A 23,375-nucleotide genomic window follows, 5' to 3' on the forward strand; every position below is an offset into this window, starting at 1 on the left:
GAAGCTTTCCAGGGCTTCTGCACAGTAGGCAACATCATCTATAGATGATGTTGTCTATAAAAGCTTCTTTGGGCGTCTTTGTGCACAAACATCCCTCTAACGATTGTGGATGCGTAGGCTGATGGCCACGTATGAGCAGTAGGGCTCAGAAGTCAGAACTTTTTTAAGGAACAGCTTTTATTGGAAGGTATGCATGCAATAGAGGATGGGATGTATCGCATATTATATGCAATATATGATACCTCCCACCCTGTGTGAAGAGCAGTTCCACCAATAAGGTCATGTTCAGCAATGCAGGAGAAATCTATATGGTCTGATGACACTTTCAGCGTAACACCAGGCACTGTGCTGCAGAGTCAGGAACACAGGCATAAGTTAACAGGAGAGTCGGAATCACATGCGAAGAGCATCAGGTACAGGACCAACCCCCAAGTAACATAAATAACATGTGAGCACAGTTCTGACCTCTGAATAGGAAAATAAAGATTCCAGCAAAGACGCACCTGCAATGAGCATCTAAAATAGTATCACAGACAGCAGTTACCAACATTAGATGACTGGTGGTGGTACCGTCGCTGCTGTACGGCACCTGCATGTGGCTTGTAGGCACCCTGCAGCCAGTAGCATTACTGCAGAGCCGCATCTGCAGCCTGCGCTCTGGTCAGTGCTGTACTCCCCAGAGCTCCGCCCCCTAGGCATGATGTCATACCATCACGAGTTTAGGGGGTGGGGCCGGCACAGGAAAATGTCTTGGTATTAGGTTATCATCTCACTTTCAAAGCAGTAGTGGAGGCAATAATCATTCACCCCAAATAAAACATCCAGTCTGGGTAAGATCCCCTGAGAAGTCTATAAACTTATTTCTTAGACCTAGTTCCTGAATAGCTTTCATGAAGCATTTTAATGGTACAACAACTACCTATATGCTAGAAGCCATTATCGCATGGCAAGGATCACGCAGAGTGTGGGTCATGTAGACCCATTATTCTAATTAACAGCCACAGGAAAAATAATGATGATGGTCATTACTGTTTGCTTAATTGTATCCCAAACTGTCATTCATAAAGATCAAACAGATGTCCAGGGCCCTAGGTAGGGTAGTGCGGCCGGTGCCATCGCACAGGGCACCACAGGTCGGGGGGCGCTGTTTGGGCCTGTCAAATTTCTGTTTAAAATCATTCTTGCTTGTAGCTTCCTCTTATCTCATCCCCAGCATCTCCTGGCCTCTCCTATCTCTTCCCTGGCCCTTCCCCATGAAGCCATGACCCTTTTTTGGGTGCATTATGTCCCTTTGAAAAATGAAGGGGGCGCCAATGCTCTTTCTGGCACAGGGCACCAAAAAGTCTAGTTACGGCTCTGCAGGTGTCATGCCGAGCAGCTCAGGCATCATTTATAACAGGTTCCTCATGTCCACTATTCAAATCTTTATATGTAGACTCTGTACATATGGCCAAGGCCTTTGCGTTCTTGCAGTTGGCTTTACCTCCTTGGCCTTTGTGTTATAGTCAGTCACTTACTGTAAGATATGACCATCACTGCTGAACCATGAGCCTCAATTGTACATAATGATGACAACATATAAAACTTTTCATATTTTTTGGTTCTTTAACTAAAAAAAATGGCAGACTTTGTAATTATAATTTCAGCTCTCTGTACTGTTCTCCTCTGGGGTCTCTGCTCTTCCACTAAATAAATAGTTATTTAAACATTTTTTTACATTATATATTCTTCTCTTCGCAAAATATCCCCATAACACTCTCCTACTGACCAATTTGGTAATTGGAATGAGGTGGATTCATTCTCTATCCTCCCTATATGACCTGCAACCCTACATAATTGTGCTGGCTATACTTTGCTGTGATCACTTTCATTTTAACATCTGGGAGTTTATTAGATGGAAAAAGTACATGGAGAGAGGGAAGACTGAGAATGACTGGATCTGGATTGCAGCGACCCACCAGGGACAGGGGTTCGCTGGTGCCTGATGTATAGTTACATTATATAATGCCACGTAGACAATTCCTTGGGACATGGTGGGTGGTAGATGTGTTCAACTCAGCATACATGCTAGATAGAGCCTGTTACAGGTCCATCCGTCTTATATCTTATATATGTCACACTGACCGCCCCATGTTCTACTCACCACCACTCTACCATGGGTGGGCACACTGTTGGATCGTCTTGTTCAGGTCTTGCCTCATACATTAAGAGAATATCAAATCCTGGTGGGAGGAAGTTGGTTGGAAGTGAAGGGGATACATAATATTTGAGATCTTTTTACAAATAAGATATTTCCCTCTTTTCAGGAACTCCAACAAAAATAGGAGATACCCCATGAGTGCTTTTACACATACTTACAATTGAGACATGCTGCCATCACCAAGTGGGACCATGGAGGACCGGATTTGGCTATATCCCCAACTGAATTCAGCAGGACCTTGTCCGAAAGCTGATTGCTAGAGTTTACTGGATGCCATGCCCCAATATGGGCATCATCCCTGCTTCTTTGTTGCCTGGAGGAAAGATGTGGGTGACATCTCTGAGGATCAGTGGAGGGAAGTTTTGAGGCTCCCGAGATTGGTTTCCATAATCACCCAGGACATATTTAACCAAAAAAATTTGATAAAAAGAGGATTCCTCACTCCCCTAGTGGCGGATGTGGTGGCGGTGTTTAGGAAAGTGATAAGAGACTCAGCGATATGCCCGATATGTCGGAAGGATGAGGGCACTTTTTTTTTTTTTATTGTATATGTTCCTGGATATTAACCAATTCTGGTACCATGTTATTAATACCAAGTATTAAAATGATGCGCTATAAATGGACGTGCCATCTAACCCTAATGTCTGTGTGCTGGGGATGGTGGGGTTGGACCTATGACCTAATACTACAGACCTTATTCATTGCAGGGAAACACATTAATACAGTATATCTCTGGCGCAGAGAATCACCTACACTTAGATAGATAGATGGATGGATGATATTATGTGGTCATGCTAGTCATCATGAAATAAGTGCGTTTCGGCCATGTCGGCCGGAGACTTAACACTCTTGGATAACATTACAAAGATGATCAGGCAATTCGTTTGATGGTTACTTTATGACATCTTTAATGTTCTGTCATACTAGTATATATTGTTAGATTAATTATGACATAACGCTAATGTACATGGTCCAGGGTATATAATGTTCCTAATATGTGCATATGAAATATAATGTTATATTAAACTGGTTTTGGACCAATTAACTATTTTTTTATGTATTTTTGAGTTAACATCTGATATCTATGCTGTAGGGCAAGAAAAAAAAATCCTAAAGTCATACTACTAACTCAGGAATCTGACTGATAGATATTTTATAGCAGGCCCCTCTACGTTTTACTTTGACAGCAAAATGTTGTTTTTAATATTAGATACGATTATTGCATCTGCTTGTCTCCGCAGTTTACATGTCGGTAAAATAATTTTAGTCAGACTATAATAATATCAAATAATATTATAGATGACATTTATTATATTATCTTAAATCTGGGTTATAGATGTGATTCTGTGTCCATAATGATGTCATATACTTATTGTTTTATTGTTAAATTTGTGAAAAACTTTGGTTCAAATTGTTGTTTTAATAATGATGTATTTTGCTAAGTACAGCAACTCCTAATTAATTAGTGCTATGATCTGATTGTTGGAAGTTGATTTAAATACTGCACAGTATGCTTCTGATGAAATTGTTTGTGTTTGTGGAGAAACGCGTCAAGTTAATAGCTGGATTTTTATTAATCACCTTGATTGCGGTTTCATCAGTTTCTATACAAGATTTTATATATCTGACATGTTTAGTATGTGCTGGTGAAGTTATTCATGAGCTCAAAATCATTTGAACACAATGTGACCTGACTAATCTCTGGTCCATCTGTGCTGGCTACTCATCTTTCAGAGACACTGAAACGCCTCTGCATCTACACTGTGCTCCGTTTGCATTTGGATATCTAACTTCACCAGTGTCATATTTTAGTTTGTATATAAGAGGTATTTTACAGCTGGGAACAATATTGATACAGCTTCAAGGCTGTATTAGCATTTAGTAGTGTGGGACATACTATTTTCCACAAACATTATGATCTAAAGTAACACATTTTTTTGTGCCAGTTATATAGGCAAGTATACCAGGGGTGATTAAAGTTGTGTGAAACTATGGCGTATATACATTTACATACACCACTAATGGATGTTATATTAAAGATTATATTATTTAATTAATAAATTATGTTTTGTGTTTTGTTTTTTTTGTTTTGTTTTTTTATTAAATGTATTATTTTTATATTCAATAATATTTAAGCCACACATCTTGGCTCATTATCCCTACTTATAAGAAGACAATGGCAATGTCTGTATAATTAAGATGTACAGGTTATTTACTTTGTTTTATGCATGGTTGTAAATGTCTGAATGTGCTGATTATATTGATTATTTACATTGTTTTCTCTAATAAATGGTTTGGTTTTTTTTAAAGAAAAAAATATCTACTTTTTTTTCTTTTTGTCTTTATCTCTGTATATTACAAGGATAAGGCTATTCTGATAGCATAACCTTATCTTTAAAGTGGCAATATTTAAAAGGCAAAAGCCGGCTTTTCCTTTTATAATATTGCTGCTATAAAAATAGAGGCAGACCCACTGGAAACATCACACCCGTCCCTGCATCTCGCAGGCTGTTACATAAGGACCATAGACTTACTAGAGAGAATATATAAAAGAACAAACCTTGATGAATACTAACCATTTAATAAGATTCTGTCGCCTCTCTTTGACCTGTCTTTCCTATGTATACTGTAGAGCACACAGGAAGGCTATAGATGCACAAGGAGTACACAAGGAGTTTTAGGGCTGAACCAGGTTCGTATTAGAATTATGGCTTTGGCCATATACAGAAAGTGACAAACCTTTTGTTCATCTGACAAAGATGGTGAATAATAATAAGACAGTATGCACCTGGGAGAGTGGCAGGTGGGAGTTATAATGGCTACAAAGAGCAACATACATATAGAGGGATATTCAATATGGGAGCGAAAAGTCCATGCTGGACTTTTCGCTCCACATCGGAGCTTTTCCTGGGATAAAGTATCGGGCGCACGCCCGCTTTATCCCCGTATTCAATTAAAAAGCTACGAAAACAGGAGCCGGCGAAATAGGATCGGCGAAAAAAAATGCGATTTACCTGGAATAAATTGTAGGACCCCCCCTAAAGCTGTCAAAACATGGGGGATCACTATGGGTACCCCCGTTTTAGCCTGCAAATGAAAGTCGGGGTTTTAAATAGCCATGGCAGGTGTTTTTTTTCTGACATTGAAGAAGTGATGCAGAAGAGCACTTAGGTTATTTTTTTCGTTTTTTTAAGTGGTTCCATCAAATTTGGGGTACATGAAAATGGGCACTAGCATATTTTTAAGTCCCTAAAGAGTTTTTTTTTTAAATTCTGCAAAAATGCACCTGCTGCTAATAATCTATTCTAGAAAATACCTGCCGCATATTTGCAGAATAGCCCTCAACCTATTTCCCTATTTTTAAACACTTTTTTTCTTTTTTTTTTTTTTTTTCACACCAAATTTTAAAATAAATTTTTTGGGGTGTCCCTATTTTTTTAAAAAACTTTTTTTGACACAGTTAATTTTTAAATGTCATTCCCAGGGGTGCAGGCTATTTATTTTAAGCCTGCACCCCGAAACCCCAATTCTGGACTTTTTTTCGCCACCGATTCAGTGGTGAAAAGTTATCCTCTTTTTTTTTTCAAAGACTTTTCGAACCTGCGAAAAGTCTTTGAAATTGAATATGGGGATAATTGAAATCTGCGAAAATGACGTCATCGGTGATAATTTATCGCCGATTCCGAAATTTTCGCTCCAAATTGAATACCCCTGATAGTTGGTAAAATCATAAAAAAAAAAATCTGTTTATTTGCTTGGGCTGCAGACAGTTCATTATGGAGTTTACATGCAATGCAGGCTTTGCGTTCAGGAGATAGACCGTAACAGGAACACACAGGAGAATATTGGATTCTATCCGATTACATTACTTTTTCCTGGTGCAATTTTTTCCTTCTCTTCCAACCCCTGTGAAACTCCTTTATAACTCTAACTATAGTGTGAATTTTTGAAATACACATAAAAAAGCAACAAACACTCCAACTGTGCCCTACTCAGGCTTAATTCATAAGTATGACTGATACATATGATCAATGAATGATAGGATAACCCCCTTCTCCTCCCCCCCCACATTAACCTCAAACTATAGAGCAGCAATACAATCCTTAAACAAACAAATAATGTATTGGGGTGTAAACCAATTGATGTTTTAATTTTTAGTGCATAACAATAGCACCAGACTGCCTTACTATATTGTCCGATGCCATGGTACCCATTTAACGCAAATTAATTTGGACCTTCAGTAACATCCTATTCCAGTGGTTCTCAAACTCAGTCCTCGGGACCCCACACAGGTCACGTTTTCCTGGTCACCCAGCAGGTGCACAGGTGTAGTCATTACTCACTGACACATTTGAAAAGATCTACAGATGGAGCTAATTATTTCACTTGTGATTCTGGCAGGAGACTTGGAAAACATGCACTGTTTGGGGTCCTGAGGACCGAGTTTGAGAACCTGTGTCCTATTCCCATACCTCCCAACATGACCCATTCTTGGAGGGACAAAATGCTCTGTTCCTGGCCTTCCCTCTTAATTTATGATTTCTGTCACCTGTGTTGAACTAGTTAATTGATAAGAAAGATGTTTCACCACAGGTGATGACAATCCTAAATTAAGAGGGAAGTCCAGGAACAGAGCATTTTGTTCCTTCTGGAATGGGTCATGTTGGGAGGTATGCATTCCTGTCACATACTCTTTAGACTTAATTCTAGCACCCTGCACCTGTCACAACTCGTGCAGTTCCTCTTTCCTGACTGGGGTGTCATCAGGGTTGGACTGGCCCACAGGGGTACAGGGGGCCTTTGGGCCCACCCCCTCCTTTAGGGATCAGGTTCAAGACTGTGCACTTGAACCTTATACATATGTTACATTATACTGCACAGGACTATGGTGTATTTTTTACAATGCATTGCTGTTATTAATCTGGTACATTATCATGCATGCACAAGCAGTATTCACTATATATACACATTTTAAGGAAACCAGTCTACTCTCTAATGGTTAGCCAAGCCTCTGTGGAGGCTGGCCACACCCCCTTTAGAGGCTGGCCACACCCCTAATTATGGGCCCCTATCACTGTATTCTCCCCGTGGGCCCTTCATGTCCCAGTCCGACACTGGGTGTCGCTCTCTACTCTAGTGCTTTTAGCACACACTCGGTGGTCTGTATAGCAGGTTTGTTGCATCAGCTGAGTGTGCTACAAGCGATTATAGCTTTAGACATGATTAATCCGTGAGTGCCCCATGATAGGAATACTTTGCTTTTTGCTCTTTCATAATGCATTGTGATAAATTTCATTTTCATACCTATTGATCAAGAAAGCAGAGCTCAAAATGGGTTGGTGAAAAGTGCAATTTTTCCCAAAAATCTTCAATGCGATAAATAACAAAAAAATTGAAGTTTATCTCATAAGCGTTATTTTTCCCGAATCTCTGAGAATGTGCATAAGTGCCAATTTCAGTCTTAGCATGTGCAAAGACCGTTTGTCACTGACGTGTATGGCAGAAACAATTATCGAGACATGAATACTGCACCCTTGAAACAACAAAAGCTATTGAGAAGAATATATATTTTTGGAATTACAAATTTAGACAATGGTTATAAATTGTTAGTAATAACAATAATAATAATAATTATAAAACAATTGTCAACAAATGTATATTGTGTTCACTTTTATTTACATATAAAATACTAATTTGAAGAATAATCTTTATTTTCTTTTTTAACAAAATGTGTGCTGGCAAACCTCCATACTATCATAAGTCTCCTTCCTGACCCACACATGATGAGACAGGGAGGAGCAGCAAATAAAGAAGGATTTACCCTTTCCCTATTTCAAAATTGCTAAAAATAAAAAATGTTTTTGACCTTGTAAAAAAAAATAGCAATTTAATTAATGTAATGGCCAAATCGTTATTTTACAAGGCCGGTACTTTTCTAAAAATTTTTATTTTTAAACTGTAGGGTGACACGCTTCTTCAATAGCGGTGATACTTAAACATGCAGTCGTTATAGTATTTGAACTTTTTAACGGCCACGGAAACCTTAATCAATAGGCCCCTCAGTCTGTCAGTTCAGTAGGAGATAATCTTATCACTGAGGCTCTGGTGGAGGCAGCCATTTTGAAGGATGAACAAGATTTATCACAAAGCAGCCTATCAATGAAGTAGTAGCCAGTGATATAATGTGTGCATTGTAATATATAACATTATAACAAACCATCATCCTGTCTGCTCCTAGATCTGTCCTTATTTGTGTATGTATTGGTTTTATAGATATCAAAAAACAGCCTGAGCTGCCTTTTCATCAGATGGTGGACATGTGGCCGAGTGTGGCTTTAGTTAAGAAGATGGAGTTTGACTACATTCTGCATGACGCCAAGTATGAAGATGCCAGTGTCATTTGCTCCGACCTTCAGAATTCTTATACAGAAGGTAAACCATGAGATTTTAATTCTGGGTATATGTGATTGACAATTTTGTCCCTATACCACTCAACGCAATGGACTTACACAGTTACCACATATGAGATTTTGCAACAGTTCTTGTAGATTTCAATGATCCCTTGTAATGAAAATTGTTTCATAACAGGGAGGAAAAATATAGACATTTAAGAACAAGAAATGTGATTGCATTTGAAGAGAAGATATAGAATGAGCATTTTAGCAGATTTAAATAAGCATAAAGGAAATAAGCAGTCATTTCCATTCCACACACATACATTCAATGCATTAAGTGAAGTATACTGCTAGCTATAATAATCTGTGCAGATACTTAGTACATACTAATGAGTTGCTTTGTGTAATTGCAGTGCTTGACCCCTTGATGCTATCATTATTTCATACATAGCGAGATTCTAGCCTGCAGCATTCATAAGTCGTTAGTTGATTTTTTTGTCCAAATGCTCAGATTTTATTGGGGGCTTTCCTTAAGCCTGAATACACAATATACATAACATGTATTTAATAGTCTGACAGACATATAATAGGGAAATCCAAATACAGTTGTACTGAATGTCTATTTAGAACCTGCCCTAAAACAGCCTGTATAACACAATGCCCAGTTTCATCACCGTTTTCAGTCTGTCAGTCTGTTTATATTCCGGCTTCTCCATCAGCTGCTCAGTGGTTACGTTACTGCTGTGAATGGGTTGCTGGCTGCCTTAATTCAAGGTAATTATAGTCTGGCAAATAATAAAGAAAACACATTTCCAAGTACAATTCTAGATTTTGTCAGATGCTTTTTACAATATGTGTGTATATGTCATGTTTACTATGAGTGTAAATTTCATTTAAAGTACTTTTTTAATCCACTGTTAACTTACAGTCACTTATAAATAACATATGTACTGTACTTTTCATAAACAAAGATTAGAAAGAGAGTGATATTTACGAAGGCAATAAAACCTGCTACTTCAGGGTAGGGTTTCGGTATATCTTGTCGACGTTCACCATGTTGACATGGTCAACAGACAACATGCCGACATGCACAATGTAAAAGTGCAGCAAGTTGACACTGGTGAAGTTTCGGCATGGCGACAATGTTAACAAGCAGTTTTTAGTCTTCGCTTACCCTAATGGTAACCCAATCGCTAATCCTAGCGGACATGTCAATATTTTAACTATGTCAACATGTCATGTGACAACAATTTCTCCTTGTCGACATTTTGCTGATATGATAACATTGGTCATTCTGGTATCATCTGACTGCATACTTTGGGTAGTATCCTATGCTGAGCTATGTAGACATGAAAGGTCAAACTTCCCCAAATGTGATTTTGAAGCCTGAAAAGGTTCACTTAGAGTCTGAGGTTCAGTGCAACCCTGCAGAAAATGATTTTCTTAATTCCTTCTCTAATACTAATATGTCCAGATTCTGCCTTATAAATAGTACTCAACGCTGTACCTACTTAACTGAGCTCAGGTAGGTAACTTATAATAGTGGAAGCAATCTACAATATTTTCAGTGCGTAATTGCAGTAGGCTTCTTATGCCAGTGAAGGATCAGTGTTCTTGAATGAGGCATTTATTTATTTATATTTCACTAGCTGATGTGCCCGGTCTCACCCGGGTAGCCATTGGCTGAGTGCTATACATGAGATAGGAGAGGGACCGGACCAGGCAGGCTCCGTCTCCTGTGATAGGGACAGTGGTGTGAGGCACCATCTTCCCATTAATATTCAAACACTCAATTGCCATGTTCGAAATCCAAATCGCAAATCAAATTAAGTACCGTATTACAATCCAAATGAAGGTCAATTTTCAATATCCAAAGTCAAAGTGTTTAGTCCTCAGCAGTGGTCAAAGTCAAAGTGTTTAGTCCACCAGAGGTGGTGCTGCGGCACAGTCCAATATTCAAATAGGGGAGCCACACCAGCTGCCACCCCAAATGCTCCCAAACTTCACTGGCAGTTGGTGTGGCTCCCCTGTTTGGATAGTGGGCTGCGCTGCAGCCACCACCTCTGAGGCCGTCACTCGACCCAGCCAATGAGCTTACAGTCTCACAGCGCTTGGGACATGTTGCTTTGTCACCCAATCAACTTGGTCGAGAGGAAGCATTTTACCACTTTTCATCCGCTTAAGGGGTCGGATTTACCTGCTTAGTGGGTGCTTACGTCATGGAAGGAATATACTCACCGAATTTCTTGTTTCTAGGTCCAGAGGTTTGGGCTGGGTGTTGATGAGTCAGTGAGTCAGGACATTTGTTTTTATATATTAAGATTGCTAAAAAGCATCTCTAGCTTCAGTCAAGAGGTGTTTATAAGTAGAGATGAGCGGTTCGCATTCTGTGGTATCCGAATCGGTCCGAACATAGGGGATCCGAGTCCACCCGAACCCTGTTCGGGTGTTCCCTGCCTGACTCGGATCCCTGTTCGAGGCCGAGCCGCAGCCTCCTGATGTCAGACTCTCGGGAGAGAATCCGACGTCAGGGCTCCTCTAGTGTAGGGCAGACCGCTGTGATAGCGGTCTGCCCTACACAGATCAAACACACAGCTGCCAGCGGCAGCTGTGTGTTTGTAATAGCAGCCAATGAGAGTCAGGCAGACCCTCATTGGCTGCTGCACGGAGGGAGCCGGTTGGAGCTCACTCATGAGCTCCGTCTTCCTCTTCCGGCTCCCTCCGCGCGTAATACAGCAGAGCGGACAGCGGCGGGAGCGGGGATTCAGGTACATTTTTTTTTTTTTTGTTATGTGTGTGTGTGTAAGGGGGCATTACTGGGGGGCATACTACTACAGGGGGGCATACTGCTACTGGGGGCCTGCTAAGGGGGGAGCACTACTACTACTGGGGGCCTGCTAAGGGGGGGCATACTACTACTGGGGGCCTGCTAAGTGGGGGCCTGCTAAGGGGGGGCACTACTACTACTGGGAGCCTGCTAAGGGAGGGGCATATTACTACTGGGGGCCTGCTAAGGGGGTCATACTACTACTGGGGGCCTGCTAAGGGGGGTCATACTACTACTGGGGGCCTGCTAAGGGGGGGCATACTACTACTGGGGGCCTGCTAAGGGGGGGCATACTACTACTGGGGGCCTGCTAATGGGGGGCATACCACTACTGGGGGCATGTTAATGGGGGCACTACTACTGGGGGCATGTTAATGGATGGCACTACTACTGGGGCACTACTACTGGGGGCACTGCTACTGGGGGGGCATACTACTTGGGGCATGCTAATGGTGGCACTACTACTGGTTGCCTGCTAATGGGGGCACTGCTACTGGGGGGCATACTACTAAGGGGACTGCATAGGGGGCACCACGACTGGGGCCATTGTGTAAGGGACACTACTGCTGGGGGCATTGTATAAGTGGCACTACTACTGTGGGCATTGTATAAGGGCCATTACTACTGTGGGCATTGTGTAAAAGAGTCACTACTGTGGGCATTGTGTAAAAGGGGCACTGCTGTGGGCATTGTGTAAAAGGGGCAATGTGTCATAGATGTGCTTTAAACTGTGGTGTCTGTGCCGCTGCGCCGCAGCTTTGTCGCTTAGTAACCAGTCAGCTCACTGCAACCTTTGGCCAATAATGTTGAGAACAATATTATAAGCTGTGAGGTGGTCTAAATTGACTATAATTGACTGGAAATTAATGTTATTGAGGTTAATGATACTCTTAAGAAGAAAAAAAGGACCAATTTATGTGATTTTAGCTTTTTTTGTCAATTTTTGTAAAAAAAAATCCAAATCCAGTCATCGCAGTTTGGCAAATCCAAATCCAAAACTGGACGACGAATTAGAACCAAATCCAAATCTGGCAAAAATGGTCCGGTGCACATCCCTATTTATAAGACACATGAAAAATTAGTAATTGCAGTAAGCTGGTGGAGTTTGTTTCTTGAGGACAACAACAGATGAGATGATATAAATACCAATACCTTCATATTTTGTCCACAGATAAACCAAGAAATAGAAAAAATGAAGACTTATATGTACGGCGCCCTACAACACGGATGAGATTATCAAAATATGCCTCTTATAATACTTACCACCATTGTGAGCAGTGCCACCAATACATGGGATACAACCCCAGGTTTCAAGTAAGCATAACTTTCATGTCAGCTTCTTAGCCAATCAGCTAATTGGGATGTTTATAGTGCAGCCAATGAGGCACCCTAACACAGAATATTTCAGTAAGTGTTCCAGAGGTAGGGGCCTGTCTACTTGTGGGATTGAGGACATTGCTGTGTGTGTGACAGGGGCAGTGTCATGATGTGATTAGGGTGACTGAAGTCGGAAGCCGCAGACTGAGACGTAGTTCGTGAAAGGAGCAGGGTCCCCCAGCAGCACACAATAGAGATTTTAGGCTCCTGTCCCCCTGATGAAATATAACGTTAGTGTCAAAAGCATCTCTCTATGAAATTCATAAATCGTGTTGTCTCTGATTGTTTTTCCCTCAGATGTACGAATCAACATTACATGCTTTTGCATTTTCCTATTCTATGCTGGGGGAGGAAATCCAGCTGCACTTTATCATACCTAAATCCAAGGAGCATCATTTTGTGTTTAGCCAACCAGGTGGCCAGCTAGAAAGCATGCGGTTACCTCTCGTCTCAGATAAGGTAAGGAAAGCGATCTCCGTTTTAGACTGCTGATCCAGATCTAGGTATAAAGTGGAGTGTAAAGCATACTTGCCTACCTTTTAAATCTCCTCCCCGGAAGAACCCGGGGAGGAGAAGCAGCTGGGTCCCGATGGGGGCGGGGCGCATATTTAAATAAGGGGCGGGGCTAAATGACGCGATTCATGAAGAATCGTGTCTTTAAGCCCCGCCCTGTACACAGGGACCCGCGATTGCCGCCGAAGTGCTCCCCATTCTGCCCACTTCATTAGGAAGTGGGCAGAATGCGGGAGAAGTGCCTACCCTTCCGGGGGTGCGGGGGGTTACCCGAAAAATCGGGAGCCTCCCGCGAAAACCGGGAGGGTAGGCAGGTATGGTATAAAGTGGTGAGGCAGACTAGTGTAGAAGATTACTACTATGTCATGCAGGAGCTTCAGAACTGAAATTTTATAATACGGAATAACACTTCTGGCCATATTCAATTAGAGGCGAAAAGTCCGTTATTGGCGATAATTTATCACCGATGACGTCATTTTCAGAATTGGGGTTTTGGGTGCAGACTTTAAAAAAGTAGCCTGCACCCCTTGAATGTCCCCCAAAGGTTTTCTGTGTCAAATTTTAAAAACAAATGTCCTCTGGACACACCAAAAAAGGTAGTTTCATTTTGGGGGTGACAAAAAAAATGGGGGACAAACTTCTAAACTAGCGAAATTGATTCCTGAGGGGTTCCCAAGTATGCGGCAGGTGCTTTCTAGAATGCGGGTGGTTGCGGCAGGTGTATTTTTGAAGAATTAAAAAAAAATCACTTTAGGGACTTAAAAATATGCTTGCACCCATTTTCATGTACCCCAAATTTGATGGACATCTTTATCTTTCCAAAAAAACAAAGATAAATGCTATTCTTCACCACTTCTTCCCGGCGCATTTATGCACCTGCCGCGGCTATTTAAAAACCTTGATTACCTTCAGCAGGCCAAATCGGGGGTACCCATAGTGATCCCCCATGTCAGACCATATTTTTGGGGGTGACAGGCTGATTTCCACTAAAGTGACAGGACTTTAGGATACTTACCTTTCCGCCGGGCACACGCCCGATACTTTATCCCTGCAAAAAACTGCGATGATGGCGAAAAGTCCAACCTCTGACTTTTCGTCTGAAATTGAATATGGCCCCTAGTCTTGGTGGTAGGAAATGTTAATAATAAAATACAAATTTGGTGTTAGAGCACACCCAGGAAACCACATCAAATCCTAGCATCGGGCTAGAGAGGTCTTTTCCTAGAACAGCCGCTGTTTCCCATAGAGATTAATACTCTCACCGGTACTTGGATGCTGCCAGAACTTATACTCTAGATCAGTGGTTCTCAAACTCGGTCCTCGGGACCCCACACAGGTCACGTTTTCCAGGTCACCCAGCATGTGCACAGGTGTATTCATTACTCACTGATACATTTTAAAAGATCCACAGGTGGTTATAATTATTTCACTTTTGATTCTGTGAAGAGACCTGGAAAACATGCACTCTGTGGGGTCTTGAGGACCGAGTTTGAGAACCTGTGCTCTAGATAATAGGAGCTGCGGGGAGTTATGTCGGGTACACACTAGACGATATATCTTCGGACAACGTCTAGTGTGTACACGTTATGTCACTGACGATGCGCGCTCCCGCTTGTCGTCAGCGTCATCGCCCTTCGGAACTGCATGCAGGTCCGACAGGTGACATCGTTAGTGATAGTGAGAGCCATGCTGCCGAATGCAGCATGACCCCAGCCGTCGCTGCCGGCTTCGGCAAGTGTGTACTCACTTGCCGATGCCAGCACCTCACCGTGTCCCGTTGCTTATGAGGTCGGTACACACTAGACATCATCTAGTATTTACCGGCGGCCTTAAGGCCGGAGTAGGTAACAGGCAGCAGGATTCCTGTATCAGGTGGCTAATGCTGGTAATCAGAAAGCAGGAGCAGAGACCAGGGTCAGCAAGTATACTGATAGCAGCAGTGAGAATTGCGGTAACGCTGGCGATAATGAGAATTGGCAGTCAAGACTATAGCACGGCAGGTCAGCTGCGATTCAAGTTAAGGACGCTATAACCGGCAAGGAAACAAAGGCCTCATTGCCTTCTACCCAAGCAATGGCCAATCAGGAAGCTGCCAGGGACAAGCCTCCTAGTCATACAGATGCGCTGCACCTGTCCGGTAGAGATGGGCAGAGGCGGTACAAGAGAAAGCTCCCCGGGCTGCTAGGCAATGGCCAGGTCCAGCAGCCCTGTGCGGTTGACGCAGTGTGGCTGCTCCCAGCATCTCGGCTGCCTTGAAATGGCCAGGACGAGGCAGGCAGTGTAAGACGTTGTGGCCAGCTTGGCGCCTACTATCGTGAGATATGACATATCAATGTACATCTGATTATTTAATAATTATACTGTACAGTTCATCTATATATTTAGACTTGTTGAATTATTTCCCTTTTTTTTACCCTCAGATGAAAGTGGCAAAAATAAAAGGGTGGTGGATTAAAAAAAAAAAAACTAGAAAATGTAACCTGTGTGGTTTCTTAACTCCCCCTAGTGGAAGGGTACTGTACTGTGCCTAATTGAGCTAATTTGTGTCTGTCACTGAAGCAAGATACAATACATAAATTATTGTATGGACTCTGGATATAACTAAAGTCTGTACTGTCATAATATAAAATTTGTCTGTCATTTCTTCTTAGAGCACCGACTGCGTGAAAAGTCCCATCTTCACCCCCACGACAGGCCGCCACGAGCACGGCCTGTTTAATCTGTACCACGCCATGGACGGCAGCAGCCATTTGCACATTTTAGTGGTCAAAGAGTATGAGATGGCGATCTATAAAAAATACTGGCCAAACCACATCATGTTGGTCCTGCCTAGTATTTTCAACAGTGCTGGAGTAGGTAAGTGTAGACTGTAGTTACTGATATCACATTAGTAAAATCAATACATCAGAACTATCATGTGGCACTTTACTGTTTAGTGATTGTTTTTACATTTACGGTGAAGCTTCTATGGATGGTATATTGTAGATTTAGCTTTAAATTGTTGCTATGACCAGCTAGGAAAAAACGTACAGTGTTTCATCTGATACCTCTTTGTCTGCTTTCCGTCATTGTTATTCATGTTTGCTTATGGGCTCAATCATTAATTTAAACCTAAAACACATCTTTTCCTCAAAGTCCACCATCCCTCCTCCTAAATCTCCGCTCATGTCCTCCCTTGTTCTACTCTTCTCTCCAGTTGTTCATCCCTCCTCTTAGCAGGTAAGCTCTCACAGACAGAGTCCTCCTTCCTCATATTAGAAACCTAGCGCTACCCATCATGATGATGGGCCTACTTTTATGTGGAGGCCTGGAGCTGTAGCTCTAAACGCTCCATCGATAATCTGGCCCTGGCCACATCACACATGCTTATTCAGAGGGGTGGGAGGAACATACCGGGGGAAGGTAGGTGCAGGGGAGTCCAGCTTTATAACAGTTTCCCCAATTTATAATATACCACACAGTAATGCCTAAAGTCACAATATGCCACACCATAATCCCCCCATTTGGTAATTTTTATACTTTTAAGTATTTAGGGTGACATTGGGGCTTATAGTGCAGGGTGTACACACCCACATACCACTGGCCACACCCACACAGCACTGGCCACACCCACACAGCACTGGTCACAGCTCATCTGCTTCTCACTATAGGCCTTGCAACATTTTCAGCCCCAGGCTCATGTGGCCCTTAATCAGGTCCTGGATGTGGCAGCATGAAGCGCAGGATGCCATCAGAGAGCAGTGCTGTGGAATTCACTCCAGTCACAGGACTCTGCAGGCAGCAGTATGGGGGACTCAGTGGGGATGTTGTGCCCTGTGTACTGCCGACTCCAGGGCGTGCTCAACCATCTGAGTACACTGACATATTATTTAACTAATTTCCAGGTGAGATGGCAGCATTAGTAAGTTACTGTTCTCTAGGCACTATAATGTGGCACAATGTGAACTGGGGGCACTAATGTGGCATAGTGTGATCAGGAACACTGATATGACAAAGCGTGACCTGATGACACTGTAATGTGGCAAAAAGTGAACAACTGCTGCAGAAAGAGGTCTCTCTATAAGCATTGTGGCAGGGGTCCCTTCCAAATGTTGCTATGGGGCCCACAAAGTTCTAGTTATGTCTCTGGCTCTGTTAGACTGCTATGTATGAACTGACGGCCTTATTCATTACGGATCGCAACTGCTAATACGCACGCAATCGGCTGATTGTTGTGTATTGCCACTGCGATCGGGACTGAGATCGCAGTGACTACGCAGAGTGATTGACAGGAAGTGCCATTTGTGGGAGGTAACGGAGGGAGGGTGGTTAGCGAAATGCAGGCGTGCCAGTGCTTTTGAACGCCGTTGCAGGGACGTGTATACATTTTTCACTGCGATGCCCTACGCAGCCTGAGGTCTCATAGCGTGCGATGAAGTTAGTACTTCCTGAGTAAGGTCAGGGCTTGCGCAAGTGTGTGTGAGGCTGCGATGGTACTCGATTGTACCAATGGTTTTCCTATGGATTATGGATGTGTGTATGGTCAGGTGGGCGAACTTATGTAGTGCTGCGACGACATAGCGATCACAATGGATTAGCATACTAACGCAGTAGAACTGCGTGCTTAATCGTTATTGCATTTGCCATTGCGACCCGTAATGAATCAGGCCCTGAGTTCTCAAACCACAAGAGCAATAAGTTGAGCTGGCTTTTAGTTTCTGGTCAAATAGACACATAATCATAGATACAGTACATACTTACATACATACATAGGGGGAGATTTACTATTCCTTATAAAGTAGGGAGTGATAAAGTACCAACCAACCAGGTCCTAACTGCCATTTTTCAAACACAGCTTAAAAAGTGACAACAAGGAGCTGATTGGTTGGTACTTTATCACTCTCCACTTTTTCACTTTTCTAGTCTTAGTACATCTCCCCCATAAACATACAAATACAAGTGTGTGTGTGGGGGGTTCCCTCCCTCCCTCCCTATTAATTATGATTTCTGAGAACAGCTGATTCATTCTGCCTGACTACTGCACATCTTCCTACATGTATTAATCCCTTGCTTTAGCTAAGCCCATAACATTAAGCGATGCGATGTGTGCAGTGTAGATCATCTAATTGAAAGAAGGCTGAGCCGAGGGCATGGTGACATGATGCTCATTAAGGAACTGTAATGTTCCACCCCTCATTACACACAGCGACCCCTAAGATCTTTACCATTTCCCAGCGCTCTAACATTTCCACTTGTTGTATCTTTTACACAAATGAACGTTACATCTTGTGTTATCACGCCTCCTTTCTATTTCCCTTTCCAAACATTTCAATGATTAGTAGGAAATTATTTTGTTTTTAGTGAAATCTAATTAAGGTTTTGTGCCCATTTGCATTTTATTAGTGTCTGTAATGCTAGTACAGTCATTAGGGAAAACACATGAGAAACACATATAGGTCTGTTTTTGGGAGGGTTTTACAGCTCATTGTACAGTGAGATTCCCAAAGTGAACAGACTTATAACGATACTGCAATGCAAGTAAATCACCAATGAGCGGGTACAGTAACACTAAAACGAGGTACAAAAATGCACTGAAGACTAGTGGTTATGAGCTCTAATTAGTTTCTCTTGCATGATAATTACAGTTATCACATACTCTAGGTAGCAGTATATTATCCTCTAGTGCAGGGATGGGGAACCTCAGGCCCGGGGTCCGTATATTGGGGGTCATTCAGATCCGTTCACGAGCAAAGGACGATCGCAAACGGGTCGATGTTGCCCCACTGCGCATGCGCACGACGGAAGGAGCTCCGTCGCGCGCATGCGCGAGACCCGGATAGCGACGGGCTCTCCGTCGCTCCGGGTCTCGCACCAAAGGGGGCGTGCTGTCGATGTTGATTGACAGCACGCCCCCTTTGGTGGGCGTGCCGGGGCGTGGCTGCCAGACGGAGGCGTTCCCATGGGAACGCCTACCGTCTGAGTCCGGCCCCACTGACATCAGTAATGATGTCAGTGGGAGTGATTTTGGCTCTGATAGAGCCAAAATCACTCCTGGGCTTGCGGAAGCGAGACCCTACCGCAGGGTCTCGTCGCAAGCCCGATGGTCGTGATGGTCAAAGACCATCGCGACCATCTTTTTGGCCGCTCGCATAAGCTGTGGGTGGTCACCCACAGCTATGCGAGCGGCCAGGAGGTCGCTCCAAATTTAGCTGGGACGGCCCTGATTCAGAGCGAGCGCTCTGATCAGAGCGTTCAGCTCTGAATCAGGCCCATAGCCCGCAGAATCATTTGGTCTGGCCCTCTGAGCTTTTTTCTGCTAGCCTCATCTGGCTAGTAGGGTGCATAGAATGTCACTCTGCAGCCAGGATCTATGCAGCAGTGCTGCCTGGAGCATCCTTAGGACACTTCAGACGGTCACACTGCTGCCCTTACAGCTTCCCAGAGCATCCTCAGGATGCTCCAGGCATTGCTGTAATCACCGTCGATTATGGCCCCGCCCTGTGTGATGTCACACGGAGGGGCGTGGCCTGCACCAGGCCCACAAATAATGTTATATATATCAAAATGGCCCTTGGCAGAAAAAAGGTTCCCCACCCCTGCCCTAGTGAGTGAGGCACAGGTTGTGACATCATAGCCCAGAGCCACAGTCCCAGTCCATTGCTAATTTGCAGGAGCAGCAGCCAATAGCTTCACAGGTAAGAAGTAGTGTACCGACTGCTGCCCAACCATGTCAGAGGCTTGCACATAGTGAAGCGGCACCGCAGTGATAGTAAGACATTGTGGGGTCTATTCATGAAGTTGTGAAAAGCCTTGTTTAGCTGAAAACAGGGCTTTTCACTGCCTCTTTCTATTTATGAAGGTTACAGTTGAGAAGTTCATGACATGCTCCATGGCTGGATCATTTTCCCATACAGTAGTATTGGGAGAGTGACTCATAGAAGAACGGAAAGCTCAGCTTTCCATTACTCTGCTGTGTTCAGATCTGCCATCTCGGGATGGCGTAATCTGTACAGCGTAGCGAAAAGAGCAGGGAGGTTGAATACTTCCCTGCTCTCTGCCCGGCACCCGGAGCGGGCTCTGCCCCCTGTAGACCAACGTCCTTTGCAGCAGGTCTGACGTGATCTGCTGGTCTCAGACACCGGTGGATGCGTAGTGGGAATAAGACATATCGCACTCTGGATATGTCTGTATTCGCGCTACTTCTCGGGATCGTGGAGGGGCCATTTACCGGAGGAAGGTTTACCTGAATGGCTGCAGAACATTATTATATATCACATCGAAATGATGCGATATATATATAGTCATATTTTTCGGTAGCAAGTTCATGTTCTACATTAGGGGTGGGGAACCTTTTTTCTGCTGAGGGCCATTTTGATATATATAACATTATTTGTGGGCCCGGTGCAGGCCACACCCCCTCCATGTGACATCAGACAGGGCGGGGCCACAATCACCGGTGATTACTGCAATGCCCGGAGCATCCTAGCTGTAAGGGCAGCGGTGTGACCGTCTGAAGCATCCTAAGGAAGCTCCAGGTGGCACTGCTGCATAAATTCTGGCTGTGGGGTGCCATTCTAGGCACCCTGCCCGCCAGATGAGGCTAGCAGAAAAAAAGCTCAGATGGCCAGACCAAATGATTCCGCGGGCCTTATACAGCCCCCGGGCCTGAGGTTCTCGATCCCTGTTTTACATGAATAGAGCCCTGTGTCACTCGTTGATAGACTGGCACCTTAGGCTCACCTAGCGGTAGCGACCTGTGCACAGTTAGTGATAGTCTGTGTTCACAGCTGAGTAAGTGTATTGGCAGTAAAGATTAGCCTTTAACTGGAGCATTCATTTAACCAGCTGTAAAAAGACATTCCTATAGATTGCAGAAAACTAATGAACTGCCCTTGTCTGCTGCGGGCTGCGGTCCACAGGAGCTGCTCATTTCCTAATTAAGGAGCTATCATATCACAACCTGGAGCTGGAGCGGAACAGACAAGCCGAGTTGGGGGTCCGGCCCCAAGACGTCTGGCCTTTCATCGTCATCGCTGATGACTCCTGTGTGATGTGGAACGCTGCGGAAGTCAGTGTGACAGACGGCCACCCGAGGTACAGCTGAGTCCGGATAGCCAGTGCTGGCATTTCAGGCCGAGCAGTGCTGACTGGGGCATTGCTATTTATGTGGTGGTTTAGTGGACTGTTGCATTGTTTTCTTTTCTATGTATGTGTACAGCAACAGTATATAGGTATATAGGGATAATCCAGTAATATGGAGAAGGCCATTCATGCCACACAGCAGCAGAACACAATAAAATACAAAGGTTAAAGGGAAAGGATTATAAATGTATAACTCATTTCCTATTGTTAGTCTAGTACAGAGGTTCTCAAACTCGGTCCTCAGGACCCCACACAGTTCACGTTTTGCAGGTCACCCAGCAGGTGCACAGGTGTATTCATTACTCACTGACACATTTTAAAAGATCCATAGGTGGAGATTATTTGACTTGTGATCCAGTGAGGAGACCTGGAAAACATGCACTGTTTGGGGTCCTGAGGACCGAGTTTGAGAACCTGTGGTCTAGTATTTGCCATATTGAGCAATATCAGGCCACTTGCTGAATGTGAGAATAGTGGGCCTTTTGTGTTTACAGTAAGTACTCTTCTTTAACAAATGCTAACTTCTAAAGCTTAGAGGGATTGTAGTTTATATCCCGGCTGTCGGGATGCTGGCGGTCAGAATGTCGGTGCTGGAATCCCGACACCAGTCAGAATCCCGGCGCCAGCATCCAGACCGCTGGCATCCCCATGGTAAGTACTGGGGTTAGTGGTCAGGACTAGGCACGGGGGGAGGGTTAGGCTGCGGTGGGGAGGGTTAGGCTTAGGCTGTGGGGGGTGGAGGGGGTTAGGTTTAGGCTGTGGGGGGTTAGGTTTATGCTGTGCGGGGGGAAGGTTAGATTTAGGGTGCAGGGAGGGAGGGAAAGGTTTGGGATACTTACCTGCAGGTGTCGGTACCCTCACCCTGTCGGAATGCCAGCGTAGGGATTCTAACTGTCGGGATTATCAGCGCCGGCATCCTGTACCCGCTTAGAGAACTCCTACATGTGATAGAAAATGACCACGGAGGTGAAGGAATTGGGTACTGACCACTGCAATCAGCTAAGCTCAACTATTAAAGTATGAAAAATACATTCTACAACCCCCAATAAACGAGTCTATAAAGGATAGATGAGAAAAAAGCCTGTTTACTAAGCAGTGTTAAGAGACAGGGTGGAAAGTGATGTGGTGCCAGCCAATCAGCTCCTAACTGTCATCTCAACAGGCTGTGTTTGAAAAATGACAGTTGGGAGCTGATTGGCTGGCACCTTATCACTTTTCACTCTGTCTCCTAACACTGCTTAGTAACTAGACCCCTAAGCATGAATAGAAGAAGACAAAGCCCAATGTCATCTTATCTGACTCATCATTGTCATTTTGTGACTCTCACATTGTCTGATGATTTATCGCCCAGGGAATGCTCGTGGACTGAGAGAAATGTGTCTCTAAAGTACATTCTGCAGCACATGGAGGCGACCCCGGACATCGCTCAGTACGCCCAACTTGGGATGCGGAAATGGACGAGTAAAACCAAAGGCAGAGACATGAGTGAGCCTTTCTCCCGCTGCCACCTGCACGATTTCATCCTCCTCAATGTGGACCTCACGCAGGACGTGCAGTATAATCAGAACAGGTGGGTGGGCTGCTTCATCTATATGAATGAGCCTCGGAGAATGAGTGATGAAGTTTTAATTGCATTATAAGGTTTACAAATATGGGGAGGTATATGTACTAAGCCTTGGAGAGAGATAAAGTAACTACCAATCAGCTCCTATCTGTCACTTTACAAGCTGTGGGGGAGATGTACTAAGCCTTGGAGAGGGATAAAGTGGATGGAGATAAAGTACTTTAGGGTAGATGTATGAAGTAATGAAAACAGTGGAGAAGTGTGCCAGTGTAGAGGTTACCCATGGCAACCAATCAGTTTCTACCTATCATTTTATAGAATGTATTTGATAAATGAAACCTCAAAGCTGATTGGTGGCCATGGGCAACTTCTCCAATC

General features: G+C 43.7%; 1 protein-coding gene across 2 annotated transcripts in view; it reads left to right on the top strand.

Moving 5' to 3' along the window:
- The window catches only part of GREB1 (growth regulating estrogen receptor binding 1), a 147,461-nt gene that overhangs the window by 112,032 nt on the left and 12,054 nt on the right, over positions 1-23,375 (top strand). For both annotated transcript variants that reach the window (XM_088444594.1, XM_088444595.1), the window contains 6 exons: positions 8,474-8,632; positions 12,594-12,736; positions 13,097-13,258; positions 15,964-16,168; positions 21,211-21,385; positions 22,785-23,003. In XM_088444594.1, coding sequence (XP_088300720.1) covers positions 8,474-8,632; positions 12,594-12,736; positions 13,097-13,258; positions 15,964-16,168; positions 21,211-21,385; positions 22,785-23,003 — 1,063 coding nt within the window. The remainder of the gene's footprint in view (positions 1-8,473; positions 8,633-12,593; positions 12,737-13,096; positions 13,259-15,963; positions 16,169-21,210; positions 21,386-22,784; positions 23,004-23,375) is intronic.

Source organism: Taudactylus pleione, unplaced genomic scaffold, assembly GCF_031769625.1.
Source record: "Taudactylus pleione unplaced genomic scaffold, aTauple2 ptg000367l, whole genome shotgun sequence".
Classification (NCBI taxonomy): Eukaryota; Metazoa; Chordata; class Amphibia; order Anura; family Myobatrachidae; genus Taudactylus; species Taudactylus pleione.